Raw genomic sequence first — 17,487 nt, 5'->3', positions numbered from 1 at the left:
TAGAGCTGCGAATGACGATGAAACATGACGCAATCTGATGAAATGGAACGTTTTCAAGGCTGACGTGAATGATCAAAGCCTTTGTAACATTCAACCTAATTTGACGGAGCGTCACGAAACAAAAAATATTAGTATCAAAGTCACTGTTGTGGAGAAAATGTTTATGTAGCAAAAAACAATATTCGGTTTGCTTCGGAAAATGAGTTAAAACGCTCGAAATCTGCTGGCGTTTTTTTTGTTGTTGTTTTTTTAAATAAAGTATGGCAATAAAAGAGTTATATCTCATTGACTGCCATTGACGGAAAAAGACGTCAAATAATGCATTTTTGCTGGGCTGGCAGTGAATGTGTTAAACACAATGTGCCAATATATTTTGTGATTATATTGCAGCCTCCTTTTTTTTTTTTTAAGTCATTGACTGCAATTGGTGGGAAAAGACGTCAAATAATGCATTTTTGCTGGGCTGGCAGTGAATGTGTTAATTTCCCGATGCGGCCCATTTGGTAAACATGAGTTTGACACCGCTGGTCTACGGTTTGAACAAAAATGACGAAAAATGTATCGTTCTTGTACTGGATCTCATTAAACTGCAGGTTTCCCCCCTTGCAGCACATCTTTTTGCTTGTACTTGTATTCCAAACAGGTGTGAGAACAAAGGTCTCACTGCTGTGATGTCTGCGTGTGTCCTACTCCTCACCCCCCCTTTGCCACCCACTCTGCAACCTCTCTTGTCTGTGCAAATGTCAGCCTTCACATCCTCTGCAATCAAAGGTGCCACAGTTGCCGCAGGACCCCCCCCCACACACACACACTGCAAAAACCTGACGGCTCCCCAGAAATGATCCAACTTCCCGCGCTCAAAAACAAAACAAAACGGCGAGAAGCTCTTCAGTAAACATCCAACGTATTCTTTGAATAGCCTGAATGAAGTGATGTCAATTCCACAAGAAAAAAAAAAAAGTGTGATTCATGTCAACGAGACAGTTCGTCAAAACTTTTCGGTGGTATTTGTGGGTGTATAATTCTTGCTTGCAGTGATGTCATTAAGGATTACAGTATCTCCGCAGATCTTTCATTGCAAACGTTGAAATTTGAAACAAATCTGTCTGGTGAGCGCAGCTGCTGTGCAATGTTATTAAAACTCTGTCGTTATCTGTGTAATTGAGAGAGTTTGTACTTTTTTTTTTTTTTTTAACAAGCTGAGTGCATATTCTGTGATTCATCCAAAATACAGTCATTTAGATTTGACTTTTGAGATGTCAAGACCGTTACTTTCAGGGGAGGGAAGTTGACAAAAAATTATTTGTTTAAAAAATTCGACTGTGTTATTCAGGATTTTCAGAGCACTAACGGGTTTTCAAAATTAACTAAGCAATTGGTTCCCAGTCTGTTAGGTGCTCTGAATTTGTTAGTGGCCGCAGGGTTCTGTATTGGGCCCCTTTTTATTTGTCATTTATTAAGGATGCAACAATAAGGGCAATGATATGATATTAAAACTGCAATATCGTCGTTGTCATGTTCACAATATTTAAAAGGAACACATCTGTTAAAAAAGTGAGGTTGATTTCTATTTGTGCAGTTCTAGCACCCTCTGGTGGCTAGTTTTTTAGTGTGATTTAATTTTCATTAGTGATGTTTTGGCCTTTTATGTCTAAAATCTATGCTAATTGTCAGATGAAGGGGAACCTAATTTGCTTGTGAAACGATCAATGTGTCAAAATGTGTCAATTAGAGATTGTAGGTGGTTTATATGCATTGCTGTTATGTACAAAAGCACAATATTGTACTTTTTTTTAGTATGAGTGTTTTTTTTCTTCTTTTACAATATTGTGATCTTTTTTAAATATCGCCAACCCTGTATAAAACAGTGCAAGCGCAACTTTAAGCGATGTCTGCCATCTAGTGGTCGTATAACAATTGTTATAAAAGTGTTGATTAGTTACGATTTTAATCTTTTTGTGTAAATCTTCGCCCACCCAAAGAGGTGGACAGAATAAACTCCATCACACTAATCAAATAAAATAAAAATAAAATAAAGGTTAATGAAATTTAAAAATGTACAGAACACAAACCTGATACTCTTTCCATCAGATGAAAGTGAGGCACCACATTGGGACCAACTTAACCTCTCCTCCATCATCCCAAATTCACATGAATGTAGGGAACATGTTAGAATATGCGTCAAGAAATGTATGAAAATATTTTCTTTACAATAACTTTTACGTAATGCACAGTTTTGACAAACAGGCAGTTTGGATATTCATACGATATGTTTGTTGTGGTTGGAGATTGTTGCGACCCCTCTGAAAATGTAAACACAAATGAACAACACATTTCGTTCGAAGGCGTACTTACTCAAATGTCTGATGAATATCATTCTAACATTATCGAATCCAATATTCGCACTGTGGGAACAGTCGAGGATTCAGCGTCATTTCTTTCTCTTACAACCAAAATGAGAAGTTGAATGGGTAACTCAGGAGAACCACCATTTTGATTCTTAACCTTAAAACAATCAATTTAACCGGTAAAGTGTCAAACATGTTGCATTAACTGGTTAAGTAATTAGCGACATTTACACATAGAAACTACATCCGGTTCTAACGTTCGTCTATGTCCACGCAGCTGTTTTGATTTACGTCGGTTTGTCCCGCTCGATAGTAGCAATGTACAATGGCGTCCCCTAGTGGCGGTTCGCAGGTGTTGCTATTTACTGTAAAAATTTGCTCACTCCTGCGTTAGCGAAGGTTCACCGGTTCGGATTTAGGCAAAACGAGGACCCCGTGAAAGGGATGGACAATCTATTGTGCTGAAGGGTAACATTAGATTTAGAAAGATTGGAGTTATGGGTGGGTTATTTAATATTTATTTTATTTGTTACTTAGCCATTATTCTAATAACTAACCAATATTATATAAAAACGAAAAATGTGTGTGGATACAAATTTGCTTAATTCACAAAAAAAAAAAACATTTAATTTTAAGTCAAATTCATATAGCATAAATTACAAGGCTCCTGATAATGTAAATGCTTGGTGTGCCAGAAAAAAAGTGCAGTAATGATGCAGACAATTGTTTTCATAACGTTTTTTGTTTATTCTTTAAAAAAAAGAAAAAAAGAAAAAGAAAAAAGAAAGACAAGGTCCAAGTTTTTGGAAGCCCCGCCCTCACCCTATTTCCCCCAGCTGGCTAGCTCCACTAAACAACCAGCAAAGAAAAAAAATAGCCATATGAACAACTGATAATATACACCCCATATACAGCAATAATAGTGGTCTACCATAACGTTACCAATAATAGGCAACCTCTAACGAGGCTTCATTTTCAACTGTCGCCACTGATAAGGTTCATTTCAACAGCAACTGACAACCAATGACGGCTGTGCGTGTTTTTTGTTTTGTTTTTGTTTTACTCGTGCGGGTGGGCATCAGGACGCTAAGGTGATCGAGGGTGGGCCCCCTCTCCGTCAACACCTCAGCTGATCGAAAAAGGCGTCTTCGCCCAACATTCGTCCGCCGACCTGAACGCCCCCCCCCCCTCACCGTGAAACCAAACCGATAAGTGCAAAGTTTAGGAGGCACTGACACACTTGCACATCACACACACTTCCATGTGATCGTAGATCGATGGGCAACCGTTACCTTGAAATGACGGATTCACTTTATACAGATTACTTTGAAGCCCACCTCATAGTGCATAAGAAAGCCAGGAATAGAAAGGGCTGTGTAAGTGTGAGTGCGTGGGAAGCCGGTTGAGCATTTATTCAATATCCTTGATATCAATATTTGTCCTCACTAGTAAGAATTTTGCGAACTAGTAAACCGACATCCTACGGAGGACAAATGGACCTGAAGGCAGATATCAAGAATATGGAATCAAAACTGAAAGCGGCTTTCCATGTGTGTGCCAGAGAGCCCAGCAGTGATAAGAGACAGCATAGAGAAGGTATCAAGGCGGAGCCTGAACGCGTCACGCCGCCATCCGAGGCTACAGACACAACTCCAAGTGCAGCTGCAGGTCCGTGCTATCCAGGAAGTCAGCAGAGAAGACGCTCGGCGGCGTGTGCGGCGCCAGAGGGGTCAAACTGGTGCCCCCGTCTCCGCCTCCGCCTCCTCCTCCCGCGCCGCCGGAGCTCCCCACCATGGAGATGTCCAGCCAATCCATGCTGTCCAGAGCGGCGTCGCCGAAGTCCAGCCCGGCCGAGTGGGGCGGGAAGCCCAAGTCGGACGTGTCCATGGGGGAGGGCGGGTGGTCCAGGATGCCGGCGGTGCTCAGCATTTGGCTGTGGAGGTCGTCGATGAGCGCCAGGCCGCCGCTCGGCTCCGCCCCGAGCAGCGCGGAGCTCTCCAGGAAGTCCTCCAGGTGAGTGCCGCCGCCCGTGCAGGGCTCCCTCGGGGGGGAAGGGGTGGGCGGGGAGAGGTGGAGAGGGGACGGAGGGGCGGTGGGCGAGGGCGGGTCGGAGTGTAGAGGGGCGAGCGACGGGTCCGGGTTGGCTTTAAAACCTGGGATTTCTTTTGGAGGACACAAGAAGAAACAAGTACCAAAACAACGTAAATAATTGTGAATGTGATGCGAGATTTTGTGTTCTTACTTGTACAACATCTTAGTACACACACTTTACCAAATAATACACTGTCGGCATGCAAATAGCCTTAGCAGACTTTTACTTTGAAGTTGGGCCGCGTCATGGCGTGACGGCTAGCTTGACTTCCCTTTTCAACGTTTACAATTTATTTATCATACTTTTTATTGACATTTCGTTGCGACAAACAGAACAACGCGATCCCAAACTCATAATCAATCGCTAATTTGGGACGCTAAGAAACAGCTAGTCGTCATTGTACGGCACGGCACAAATCTCCGACGTTAATGGCTAGCAGCGAGCTATTAGCATTAATAATGGATGCCTGGCCATAGAACGTATATATACGTTTTTGGGAGCAAATGAGTTCAAGGAAGAGAATGTGCCTTAAAATGTACTTTGAGCTCTTTTCATTACTTAAAAAAACGATAAATATAACTTTGACTTCATTTATTTCATAACAGTTTTGTCCATTACATAAATGTAAAAACAAAACAAAAAACTCAAAATGTCAACTATGGCCGTTTAGATTTTAGGAAAACTACTTTAAGCCATTAATATCTTATTTTACACTGACTATGTATAAAATAAGAATGTGTCTGCTTCATATTGCACTTAAATATTGTGTTCCTAAATCCTAAACTGCCATATTAGACCTTTTTTTTTTTTTAATGGGCAAAAGTGTTTTGCAAAATAAATTAAGACAAGCACTATTTATTTATTTATTTTTTTTACTGATCCAAAAACGATCCGATCCAAACCGTGACTTTTGTGATCCGCTGCACCACTTGCATGCATATTCTGCATAATTTTGGAATTATTATTTTTTGATATGTCAACATATGCATTTTGTGACTACTGTTGTGTTTGAAGTAAAGGCAAATAAAAATTAAATCAGATAAATGTTGCGAAACGTGAGTTGTCCGCTGCCGTTTTGCTTTTCTAAAAATAGCTCTCGGTGGGAAAAAGGTTGGAGACCACCGTCTTTGTACCTCCACTCTTGAGCAGGATGTCAAAAAGGTCGTCCATTTGCTGACAGTTGACGCCATTCCCCTGTAAACACAAACGACCCAATACTTGTTAACGCCACGCAGATTTCTTAAAAACTGAAACTGTGCACAAAAGTGAGAAAGTGAAGCTAAAAAAACGGCAAATGTGAAGGACGTACTTTGAAGCGCTGTGTAGGAAGAGAGGTGTTGGGTTTGGGAGAGGGAGGAGTAAACAGAGTGTGTCGGTCATAAGGCGGGCACGCCCGCTCTGTCTGCCGGGATGGAGCGATGAAGAGGAAACGGTCAACGGATGAATGAGGGGAAGGACGAGGAGCAGAGACGGAAACGGGAGACGAGCGTGACGGGCAGGTGCCGACGGTACCTTGAAGGAGGAGATGGGGTTGCTTTGGCTTTCGCTGTTGGACATGTCGTCGAAGAAAGGCTGCAGGTTGGGGGGTGCGGTGGCGCACGAGCTGGCCGGCGGGACGCCGTTGGTGTCCACGTGCAACGCCGCTTTCTCTCCCTGGGGGAGGTAATTAAGCGTCATTCATCTTGATCGGAAAAAAAGATTGCCGGTTGGTCGTCGTCGTCGCACCTTTTTGATTGGCTGGCTCGCCCCCTTGCTGTCTTTCTGCTTTTGTGATTGGCCGTCAGTGCTGGGCAGCTTGTTGGGGGTGGACTGTAGTCTCTACAAAGAAAAAAAAAAAAGAGCATGAAGGATGTGCGAGTGTCCTCACACCTCGCGTCGCTCGCTGCGTACCTGCAACGTGACGCGTCCGTTGCTTTTGGCCTGCGAGGCCGTTCGGTTGTGACCATCCGGCGCGTTACTGGTCAGGGCGATCAAGTAGTGGTTGCCGTTGGAGTCGGTGACCAGTGTGCCGCCAGCCTTAAGGAGGTCTAACGAAATAGCTTGAGTGTGGATCTGCGCGCTGTTCTGTTGGTTGATGAAAACTGGCGCCACCTAGAGGAAAAATAACGATTTATTTGGATGTACAGGAAGTAGAAATCATGATCTTAAAATTGCCACAATATCATCATTTACCATTTGTGCAGCTCCAGCACCCTCTGGTGGACAATTTATTAGCGCAGCCTCATTTTAATTAGGCATATTTTGGCCACCTATGTTTTAAAATTCACACAAATGGTAAGTAACACGTTTGGCTTCCTCCACAAATTGACTCGGTTCACAATGTGTGCATGCATTAGCAAGTAAGTGCCTTAATATAAAGTGTTATTAGTGATTGTAGGTCATTTATGGATTATGATATTTACATGCTGGTCTTATTGCTCACGTGAACAAAACTATGTTCAAACTGGATATACTGCAGCAGTTATCACACAATAAAATGACTGGACAAGCTTATTTCTGTTCTATACAAAAACAGTATTATGCTTTTTTCATTGTATTTTTTTATTTTTACACAATATTGTGAGTTTCTATACAGTATTGGTATTTTTTTTTCTTCTTCTTTTTTTTTTTTTAATCGCCAACCTCCTGACAATATTGTGACGATTATTATATTGTGAGGTTCATATTGTGAAGTTTGCATATTGTTACATCCTTAAAAGTGATCGTTTGTTAAAAAAAAAAAAAGGTGGAATTTCACTATACATTTATGGACAGTTGGACACCATATAATTATTATACGTTCAATTGATTCATCATAAAATTATATTTCCCCACCGAAATGAACTGAGATGCCATAAATTAGTTGTGCATTTACCCTGTAATGCTGAACACATCATCCACATCAAGTGTGTGATTTTTTTTTTCTTTCTTGAAAAGTCAGATTACACCTTACACTGGAATACAAGCATTGCGCGTATAATGCTGTAGAGAGCAGTAATTCCATCACCAAAAAAAAACCCAAATAAAAAGGTTCCAATTTTGAAATAATTAAGTTGACTTGATTTTTACTGAAACACCACTGGGATGATGTAACTTCCATAGATTGTGTCGTTGTACCTTTTTTATGACTAATAATGTTGCCGCATATGCTTGGCGACGACGCTCACCTGCTGAGTGCCGACAGTGGCCGTCTGCTGCTTGTGCTGCTGCTGCTGCCTTTGCTGAGCCTTCAGCTGCTTCCTCTGCTGGCTTTGGTTGGCTGCGGGCTTCTGGGTGGCGGCCGCCGTCTGGTTGTGGATCTGCACCTGGACCCGCTTCAGCTGAAGCGGGCTCTTGTGCTGCGTTTGGTTCTTCTTCCCTTGAGCTTGTTGCAGCTGCTTCTGCTGCGTCTGCTGAATGATGAGCTGCTGGAGTTGCTGCTGCTGCTGGAGCAGGATTTGGGATTCCTTCTTGTGCTCGGGCTGCTTGGGAGGGTTGCGGGACTGCGTCAGCTGCTCCGCTTGTTGGACTTGCAGCCGATTAATCTGCTGGAGTCTGAGCAGCGTCTCCTGGGAGCACTGCATGGGCTGGATCGCCCTTTTGCTTTGGGCCTCCTCCACCACTCCCGTCATATCTTCCGCAGGCTGAGCTTCCCGCTTCACCTTCGACAGGCCGTCGGCAAGCACGGGCGGCTCGATGGCCGACGCTTTAATGAGCGTTTGAGTTTTCGCGTCGGAGGCTCTCTTGTCGCTTCCTTCCCGCTCTGGTGCCGCCGCCCCCGCCATCTTTCCCAGTTCCAGCTGAGATCTGAGCGTCTCCACCAGCCTCTGCTTCTGCCTCAGCATCCGGGTCAACTCCTCAATCTGTTTGTCCTTCTCCTGCAGCATCTGGTCTTTGTCCATGGAGGAAGCTTCCATGGCGACCACAGAGAAAGACTCCAGTGAGGGCCTGTGGAGGCTGCATGAGCTCTGGCCTTCTTCTTTGGGCTGACAGAGCGGGAGTTGGGAAAGAGGGGAGGTGTTGGATGGGTGCTGAGGGGAGGGATGGAGGGTGAGTTGAGTCAAGGGGGAGCTCACCTGAAGGGGAAAAAAAAAAGAAATAAATCCGTGTTTTGGAAAAGAGACAAACTTATTTTTTCACAATGCTCACCATCTCCCCAAACATGTCTCCGTTACAGCTCGTTTCATCTGGACTCAGCCCGGCTAATGAGCGCTCGGATGGCGACGGAGAAACGGGCGGGCTGGAGCTGGTGCTTCCAAAACGCACGACCCGACCAGGAAAAGCTTGAGCCAGCGGGGACAGAGCCGTCTTCAAGCCTCCCTCGGCCTGTTGGTGGTCGGCGGCCGCGTTCGCTGCAGAGGCGCCGCCCTGGTGGACGGTTTGCGCGGCGCCGTTTTTCGACACGTTCTGCTCTTGGTAGTTGCGGAGCCTCTCGATGAGGTCGTTTTTGGTGCCCGAGACGGTCAGACCTCGCAACTTCAGCTCCTGTTTTAACTCGGCAACCTGGAACAACAAGGCGGGACTCAAAAGCCGTTTCGTTGAATCTGGCTTTCTTCACCTTGAATTCAGAAAGCGTTTGTGTTCTTGTATTTCCCCATTTCCAAGCAGCTTAAAGGGAAGTCAAACTTAAACAATTTTTGACAATAATTTCTTATGTGTGACCTCACTCGTCTAAATATGACATTCTGATTGTGGAATATGAGTTATGCAGCAAAATCCAGCCGTTTTTATCCATCTCAGGGGGGCGGCCATTTTGCCACTTGCTGTCGACTGAAGATGACATCACAGTTGCTCAGGCAACAACCAATCACATCTCACCGGTTTTGTTTTCTGAAGCTGAGCTGTGATTGGTTGTTACCCGAGACTTGAACAACTATGTCATCTTCAGTCGACAACAAGTGGCAAAATGGCCGCATTCTAATATTGACAAAAACTGTTGGATTTTGCTGCTTAACTCGTATTCCACGAACGCAATAATAACCAACTTAAATTTATTATTAGAACCCTTCAATATATATTTTTTAAAACCGGTTATATAACCAAATATATTTACCTTCAACACTGGAGCGCAGTTAATAAGCTCTGAGGATCGAGTGGTAATTATTCATCGTCCTTTCCGTTATTAAAATTTTCAACACCCTCATTGTCTACAAACTTTTATTTCATAACTCGCGCAAATCCGTATTTAAGTTCATAAGATGGAACCAAAGGTGCCATAGGATAGAATGAAAACAGTAGAGGCCCCAGAATTGAACCCTGCGGAACACCATACGTTCATACATGCAAATTCATATTGCACATATTCGTCTGGCCACTTTTTTGTGCAATAAATTTAGTATGAAGGGATTGCAATAATAAAGAAATCACATGACGTACCAAGACAAAAGGCAATTTTTTTTGTTTTTGTTTTTGTGGTTTCAGTGTGAAGTGGTGCAAAACTTACTTTGAACTCATCCAGGTTGGCAGGCAAAGTGGTCGGTTTGGCTCCTCCCAGTGAACTTTGGCCCTGACGTGCGTTTCCACTCGTCGGGGTTGCGGTGCTTTTGGGGGCCGTGGGAACATTGCGAGTGGGGGAAGGGCTGGGGTTCGTCGGGAGGGGCTGCTCTGGTGCTGGCCTGGGGGCGGAGGGCGGACACAAAACCAAGAACACGATGACACCCAGTGCTGCAACCCGCTAATCTTAGCAGCCTTGTAAAAACTAATACCTACCTTGGTCGACTGACACTGAGCACCAACAAGTACAGTCTACTCACATAAGCATGAGATTGCCTGACGTAATTTAGCTTTCATTATTCGCGACATGACGAGTGAGAGGAAACACCAGATGATAAAAGTTGATCACGGCGTTGCTTGGCACTCACTTTGGAGGCGCGGGCAGGATGGTGTGGTAGTTGTAGTGCTGCTGCTGCTGGTTGAGAATCTGCAGTTGCAAGAAGAGCTGTTGTTGCTGCAGGAGTTTGGCGTAGGAAGAGTCCATCAGAGGCGGACGCTCCTTGTCCGCCTTCTGGTCTGGAGGGATGTACTGGTGATATTTCAGCTTCTTCACCTGCAGGTCATGGAGATGATGATTAGGGAGACAGAAAATCACATTATTTAGCCTTTTGAAAGAGAGAAACAAGCTTGCTTACCTTGGGTTTGTTGTCCTTTGCTTTCTTGGATCTCAGCGGAGGACGATCGGAGCTCGTCTTACTGTGAGACTGAAGAGTAGCAGGGCTGGGTATCAATTCTAATTTCCTCAATCGATTCGGTTTCCATTTACAAGAGTTCACTTCGATTCAATTTAAAGTCACTTCAATTCAATCAGATATTGACTTATTTTGCAACATCAATTCTTTAATATCAAGGACATGATAAACACTCACAAACATTAAATACTAAATTACATTTTAGGAGGCAGTGACTGGTTAAATTATTTAGTTTATGAATGAAAGTAACCCATGATTGACATCAGCAAGGATGAGAATATTTTCATAATTCTAATTCAATAATTGTAAATATGAATTAAAAACATTCTGAATGGTCTCAAAGTGCAATAAGTCAGAACTTTTATAAATCTAAAAATACTTTTAAATTCATGTGAACAGCAAATTTTAAGAAAACAATATGACACAAAAAAATTTGGCCTTTTTTATTAATTTATGGGGGGGGGGAAGATATTAAAAGAATCAATTCATAGTTTTATAAATAGATAAGACTATAAGCTGCAACAAAAGATGTGGCTATTTATTTACAAGATTGATATTTATGGTAATTAGAGTTGTCCCACACATATTGATTAAGACAGATTAACATTAATGAATAATAATTCATATTCACCTTGAGCTGCCCAAAGGGTATGCGGGAGGCTACTATGGTCCCGTTTGCCACTTTGAGGGGCGGGGGTGAATCGGACCCGTTGGCCACCGGAGTAGGAGGCGGCAGTGGAGCGGCCTGCGTAACAAACTGAACCAAAACAATTGTGAGACAAAAATGCACACGTTTGTTTGTAAATGAACGATTCCGTCGTATTCGTTGACAGAACCTGTGTCGGGGACATGTCCCCATTCTGGACGACGGCGTCCGAGGGCGATGGCTGCGGGGCGGTGCTCAGAGGAGAGTCGTGATTGGCGAGCTGGTCGGGTGACAGCGCATCACTGCTGTCTTCGTCCAATGAGGAGCTCTCGCCTCCAGCTCCCTTTGGAGATTCTGCAAAACAACAAAAACATATAGCGGTGTAACCAACATAAACATAAAAGTAACAAGTGTTTTTACGGTCACTCTAAGTATGGGGGACTCAAAATTGCTTAACTCATTTGCTCCCAATAACGTATAAATACGTTTTTTTAACGTTCTAAGTGTCCCAAAGACGTATTTATACGTTTTGTTTGTTTTGTTTTTTAATGCTAGAGCATACAGAAGGCATTGATGCAGCATCTCAACTGCAAAGAACGCTTGCAGAAATGGTAGTTATTACACAAACGGCCAGCAGGTGGCAGCAGAGCAAAGGAGATCAACCAGGGCCATGTAGAAAAAAAGCTCAATTACTTACAATTTTAAATAGATTTGTGAAAACTGATGAAACTTAGCTCTCATCTAATGTTAATTGCTGCAAAACGGAAACAGATAGAAACATACTTTTTTTCCTGATGAAAGAAGAGACTTTAATCTTTCTTTTGATGCTTTTATAGCAATAGAACACAATATTCTGTGGGCCTTGCAAAATCGGTCAAAATCCAGTAAAACAGCCGGGAGCGAACGGGATTGCGAAATGTGAAAATGGCTGGAAGTGAATGAGTTAAACAAAACATGTATGGAGGTGCAGTTACCAGGTGGCGATTGCTGATCAGGGCAGACGGACAGGATGTTCTTGTGCACCAGTTCGATGGGGCCGGGTCTGTGGGAGATCTTGTCGTTGAGGTCGTCGGCAAGTCGAGCTCTCTTTAGCTGCAGCTGCTTGGCCTGCAGGGAGGGCTCCGCTGACGTCTCTGCAGAGCAGACATGCGAAAATACGCTTCAATGTCATGAGAATTTTGCATCAACTTTAAAAGGGGAAGTCAAGCCACCAAAAAATTCTTGACAATAGTATGTTTGATGCAGTCTCTAGTCTAAATACGGTATTCTGGTTAATACGAGTTAAGCAGCAAAATCAAGCAGTTTTGATCAATATCAGAAGGCGGCCATTTTGCTACTTACTATCCAGTGAAAATGACATCACAGTTGCTAACAACCAACCACTGATCAGCTTCAAGAAAACAAGTGAGCTGCGATTGGCCCTGAGAATCTGTGATGTCATCTTCAGTCGACAGCAAGTGGCAAAATGGCCGCCCCCAGAGACGGATAAAAACGGCTGGATTTTGCTGCTCAACTCATATTCCCCAAATGCAATATTAATCAGAATGTCATGTTTAGGCCAGTGAGGTCACATTATTGTCAAGAAATGTTCAAGTTTGACTTCCTCTTGAATGTTTCATGCATATTTGAAAACAAATGACGGAGCCTCACCCTCCAGAATGTGCATCCTGACCAGCTCAGAGCGTTCGGGACGACTCCGGATCTTCCTCTTGAGATAGTCTTCAGTCTGTCCAAAAAACCAATAATACAATGTCATGTAAAAAGGTTTACAACAACGTCTTTTTGGACATATTAAGTGGAGAAGAGCAACAGAGCACTCAGAACTTGTTCAGAAATTCCTTGTAGCAATTTTTAATGCATTATTTATTGAGTACTTTTCAAGGGATTAACTCACCCTTGCACGCTCCAGACTCCGCCGCTGCTCATGAAAGGCTGCCGGGCTCTTCAGCGCTGTGAAGGGAAGAATAAAGAAATGTAATAGAAATCGAGAAGTGTTCCATTCAGCAAGTGGCAAGTGTGACAAAACTGCTAATGGCTGAAGTGGCTGCAGGAAGGGAAGGTCAGAATTGTTATTCCGAACCACGCGCCGATGATGATGGTGACGAGGCGGAGTGCGGCGTGTGCGCGAGCAGAAGCGCAACCTTTACTGACACGGGTCACCTTTCCGCCTTAGGCCAAGGAAACACAATTGCGTTGTGTCTTTTACATACTTGTCTGAAATGTGGCTAACAATAATGATACATGACTACAATTATGACCATCAAGCTGAATCTTACGGTTAAACATAACCGTTCTGCAGTTATAGTAGCAGCACATTCTACCAATAGCTAGCTAAGACTAAGGCAGTGCTTCTCAATTATTTTCTGACATAACCCAGTATCATTTCTATAAAACTGTTATAAGCACACCTCTGCATTACACTGTATCTGTATTAACATATAAGAGAATAAAAAAAAGAAAGAAATATGGACCAACTTACAACAAAGAATAGCTTCATTAACTGTAACAGAAAAGACTTAACGTGCATCTGAAATTCAAAAATAAAATTAAATCCTTAATTAGAGTGAATACTCCCTGCGCACACTCTGCCAATAATGAGAGCACCACTGCCCCCTAATGTAGTGGAGGTGCAATTGCACTTTATTCGAGGACAGTAAAAAAAATAAAAAATAAAAATAAAAAAGCATGTTCCCTGAGGTCAAACGCGCCCCCATTGATGGAGCCTCGCGCCCCCCTGGGGGGGCCCGCCCCACTATTTGAGAAGCACTCGACTAAGGTGAAAGGATGGTAAGTAAAAAAGACCAAGTGAAAAAAGCACAGATGCTCTGCAGTATCGCCATCTATTCTTGATGAGCAGAAGTCTACAGTTTATTTTTAATGGGAGCAAGGGGAGAGACTGATGGATTAACTGTCTGCTATGGGCTTGTGGGAGGAACTCATGTGCAGTCTGTGAAAATGGATTCCGAGTAGTTCTGAGCCTGTAAAATTCAAAACAAAACTGAATAAGATCAACCTAGCCAGTGTATCGAAATTGCGTTGTCTGCAAAGTAACTATTTAGGGAAGGATATTGAAAAGACAATGGCAGTTGGGAGTGTTGAAAGAGCGCTACGATGTGATTGGTCAACCGAGGGGCTGGTGAAATCCATGCCCGGGACACGCACCGTGTCGACATTCCAACCACGAGATGACACCCAACGTGGGAGGGTGGGAGACATTCCTCGCGTCGCAACTCCTGACGTTCAGAGGACCCGCGTGCCGACTGTGATGATGTAAGAGACGCATCGACGTCACCACACACAGCAACATTTATGACGGTTATTCTGTCACAGTCACCGGGTGACACTATGGACGCACGGAATCGGATGTGGAACATTTTCAGAGGTATACGGTCACATTTTCAGACGAGCGTGTGCAAGAAGACGCAAAGGACAAACAGTTGACTCATAATTTCATAGTAACACATTGCCAATGTGCAAATCTCTGTTTTGCCTTTATTACTGTATTCATGATCATTGTAGCGCCTACACGCTGCACCATTTGTACATTTGCTGTCTGTACTTTGTATTATGTCCAAAATGTATCTTGTTTGTGTTGTTTTTTTTTTTACTGGATCCAACACACAGATAAAAGTCTGGGGTTGTATTTTGATATACTGTTAACATGTTAGATAATGCAGACTGTGTCCCGTATGTGCCAATTGAATGGGTGCTACTGACTTTTGATGATAAAAGTTGTGTCATTTTGTTGTTAGCGTCAGTGAATACATAAAACATTTTCCATAACAATTCACACTACTTCAATCATATCTTTAAAGAGAAAGTATTTTTTTTCTTCACTATATGTTGTATACACCCACACTAGTCGAAAAACGACATTCTGATTAATATCGCATTTGTGGAATTTTTTTACACATTTGAAATGGCGGCCATTTTGCCGCTAGCTGTCTTACATCACAGTTACTCGAGGCCCAGGGAACGACCAATCATGGCTCACCCTTTTTCTGTGATTAATCACGGGACATTCGCAAGCTGAGCTGTGATTGGTCATTATCTGAGCCCGAGGCAACTGTGATGTCATTTACAGGTGACAGCAAGTGGCAAAATGGCCGCCCACGTGATGGATAAAAATGGGAGGATTTTGCTGCTTTATTCATATTGCACAAATGCCACGTTTAGTATAGTGAAGGCACATAGAACATAATATTGTAAAGAACATTTTTTGGGTTGACTTCCTCTTCAAAAGGTCTTCTGTCTTCCACAAAATACTCTATGAAGGAATTAATTGTCTTAATATCATCTGCCATTCAACGAAGCAAGCGCCTTGCTCAGAACCAACGCAATGGTCATTAATAAAGGGCCCGAGGCAGAAAGTTTCTCACTCACACCTCCTACGGTTGCAAACCACAATTTGACACCACGGCTGAACTGGCACTTCCGCAGAATCCAAGAGAAAGGATCCAAAGTTTCTGTTCTCTTGCAGCGAAATATCACGTTGTTTCGTTTCTGTGCACTTTTTGTGACCCTTCCTTTGCAATCATAATTCAATCGGGGCCTTGTCACTGGAGGTGGCAGTCCAAATACAGACTGTTTGCAGAATCCTGGGCTAAGAGAACATACAGTAGATCATACTCGGTCAAGATAGCGCTCCATTTAGTTTCTATTTGCACATACTGACAGTGCTGTATTCCACCTGGACAATTTAATGGGATTGGCAGTGGGCCTTGTAACATAAAATAGCCGCAGATAGATTTATTAAACCTACTAAAGAAGTCTGAGACAGAAAAAAAAAAAAAAAAAAGACACTGCAGTGTATTTTACATGCTGGCTTAGCTTCAATGCACCTTCATATTATTTCTGTGCACATCTGGCATTTAACGTCATCTTCATTTCACGATCACTATCTTGCGAGTTACACGATCGTACATCCTGTGCGGCTCCTTGCTTCTTTTTTAATCTTAACCTACCCTTTCACTGTCTGATGTGTGCAAGACCGAAACAGGAAGTTGGATGCAGCAGAAGAGGAAGCTGCTCTATTTGATAACAAATGTGCAAAACTTGAATGAGAATAGTTTAAAAATTGTATTGCCGGATCATTTTTTTGAGGAGACTAAAGACGGCAAGGGAATGAGATTGTCTTTACTAGTAGCCGCATCCTGCAATAGATCCTCTTTTTTTTTTTATCGTTTTTTTTTCTAATAGGCACCATAAAAGCAAACAATATGATATTGAACATATTGCAACACTTACGTGGCATGATCCCTTGACTGACCAGCTCCTCTCGCGTGCGTCTCTGTTGGAGTTTGAGCTGGAGGACTGCATGGAGACAGAGGCGAGAAGAAGAAATCAGAGAATGTCCGATTCAATGACGAAAAAAAAAAGAAAAAAGAAAAAAAAAAAAAAGGCTGTTGCTTGTTGTTTCTCAATGTCCAGCTAATCCCGAGTCCATTGTTCACATTTAAATGAATAAACCAGCGCAGGAATCAGAATGCATGAGTGACATGAGTAAGTCACACTTAGCAGTCAGTTCTTCCTCCCACCGAACCCCATCTAGTTTTTTTTTTTTTTTTAAGATGACAAAAGAGGCGGGTAGAAGGAGCGCATGAGTAATGTACAACGCACTTCCTCTTTCTTATAGATCAATGTAGTATTTTTCCCCCCCATCCATGTGCATGTGTACACATAGTTGAATAATTAACCTTACCAACATATGGTATAATAAAGCAAGATAAATCAACAAAAGAACAAACAAGTTTTGGAAGGGATTACTGTAATGTAAGCGGTCCCAGAGTGAGGTCGATTGTGCCATCTTTTTAAAACAGGAAGCACTTGTTACATAACGCAAGAGACGAAGAAAGACTTAGAGAACAAGACAGAATAACTTGATTATTCATTCAATGCAGTTAAAGTGAAACAATTTCACATATAAACATTGCAAATACAAGCTCTAAATACCTTGTAAAATGTTCGCAACATGTCACGGAAGTCACACCAACGGCCAAACTCTGCCTTGCCTGATGCCATGTGAAACTTCACGTCTCACGAGACGGCGGCAAATCTTGCGGGATATTATCTCACTTAGTGTCGAAAACATTTACTTAGAATGTGTTTTTGCACCGCGGAAAGCTGAGACCGATGGCAAAGATAAATATGATGACGAAAATAGTACAGGAAGCGCAACGCATAACATATCAAACTGTTCGAATAACTTTCTTTGATCATTGAAAACAATTCTTTGGTAAAAATTGTTGAATAAAACAA

The 17,487-nt window shown here is 42.8% G+C and overlaps 2 protein-coding genes across 8 annotated transcripts in view; both read right to left on the bottom strand.

Moving 5' to 3' along the window:
* Positions 1–2,599, bottom strand: part of shisa8b (shisa family member 8b) — a 30,640-nt gene extending 28,041 nt beyond the window's left edge. Inside the window, exon 1 of the mRNA XM_077503311.1 lies at positions 2,356–2,599. The gene's annotated coding sequence lies outside the window, so the exon portion shown is untranslated. The remainder of the gene's footprint in view (positions 1–2,355) is intronic.
* Positions 2,600–3,133: 534 nt separating this feature from the next.
* The window catches only part of mrtfab (myocardin related transcription factor Ab), a 34,995-nt gene continuing 20,641 nt past the window's right edge, over positions 3,134–17,487 (bottom strand). For 6 of the 7 annotated variants that reach the window (XM_077502829.1, XM_077502831.1, XM_077502830.1 and 3 more), the window contains 17 exons: positions 16,477–16,542; positions 13,124–13,179; positions 12,880–12,955; positions 12,204–12,362; positions 11,420–11,583; positions 11,215–11,340; positions 10,527–10,595; positions 10,260–10,444; positions 9,842–10,013; positions 8,548–8,901; positions 7,587–8,474; positions 6,331–6,531; positions 6,166–6,258; positions 5,953–6,093; positions 5,750–5,842; positions 5,574–5,634; positions 3,134–4,510 (listed from right to left, as the gene is read on the bottom strand). In XM_077502829.1, the coding sequence (XP_077358955.1) occupies positions 3,987–4,510; positions 5,574–5,634; positions 5,750–5,842; positions 5,953–6,093; positions 6,166–6,258; positions 6,331–6,531; positions 7,587–8,474; positions 8,548–8,901; positions 9,842–10,013; positions 10,260–10,444; positions 10,527–10,595; positions 11,215–11,340; positions 11,420–11,583; positions 12,204–12,362; positions 12,880–12,955; positions 13,124–13,179; positions 16,477–16,542 (3,428 nt within the window). In that variant the 3' untranslated portion in view covers positions 3,134–3,986. The remainder of the gene's footprint in view (positions 4,511–5,573; positions 5,635–5,749; positions 5,843–5,952; positions 6,094–6,165; positions 6,259–6,330; positions 6,532–7,586; positions 8,475–8,547; positions 8,902–9,841; positions 10,014–10,259; positions 10,445–10,526; positions 10,596–11,214; positions 11,341–11,419; positions 11,584–12,203; positions 12,363–12,879; positions 12,956–13,123; positions 13,180–16,476; positions 16,543–17,487) is intronic. The other variant, XM_077502835.1, reaches the window with a different exon arrangement.

The sequence above is a fragment of the Festucalex cinctus genome, chromosome 17 (genome assembly GCF_051991245.1).
Source record: "Festucalex cinctus isolate MCC-2025b chromosome 17, RoL_Fcin_1.0, whole genome shotgun sequence".
NCBI classification, from domain to species: domain Eukaryota; kingdom Metazoa; phylum Chordata; class Actinopteri; order Syngnathiformes; family Syngnathidae; genus Festucalex; species Festucalex cinctus.
Note: the sequence above shows the minus strand (reverse complement) of the source record. Positions and strands in the feature narration are given on the sequence as shown.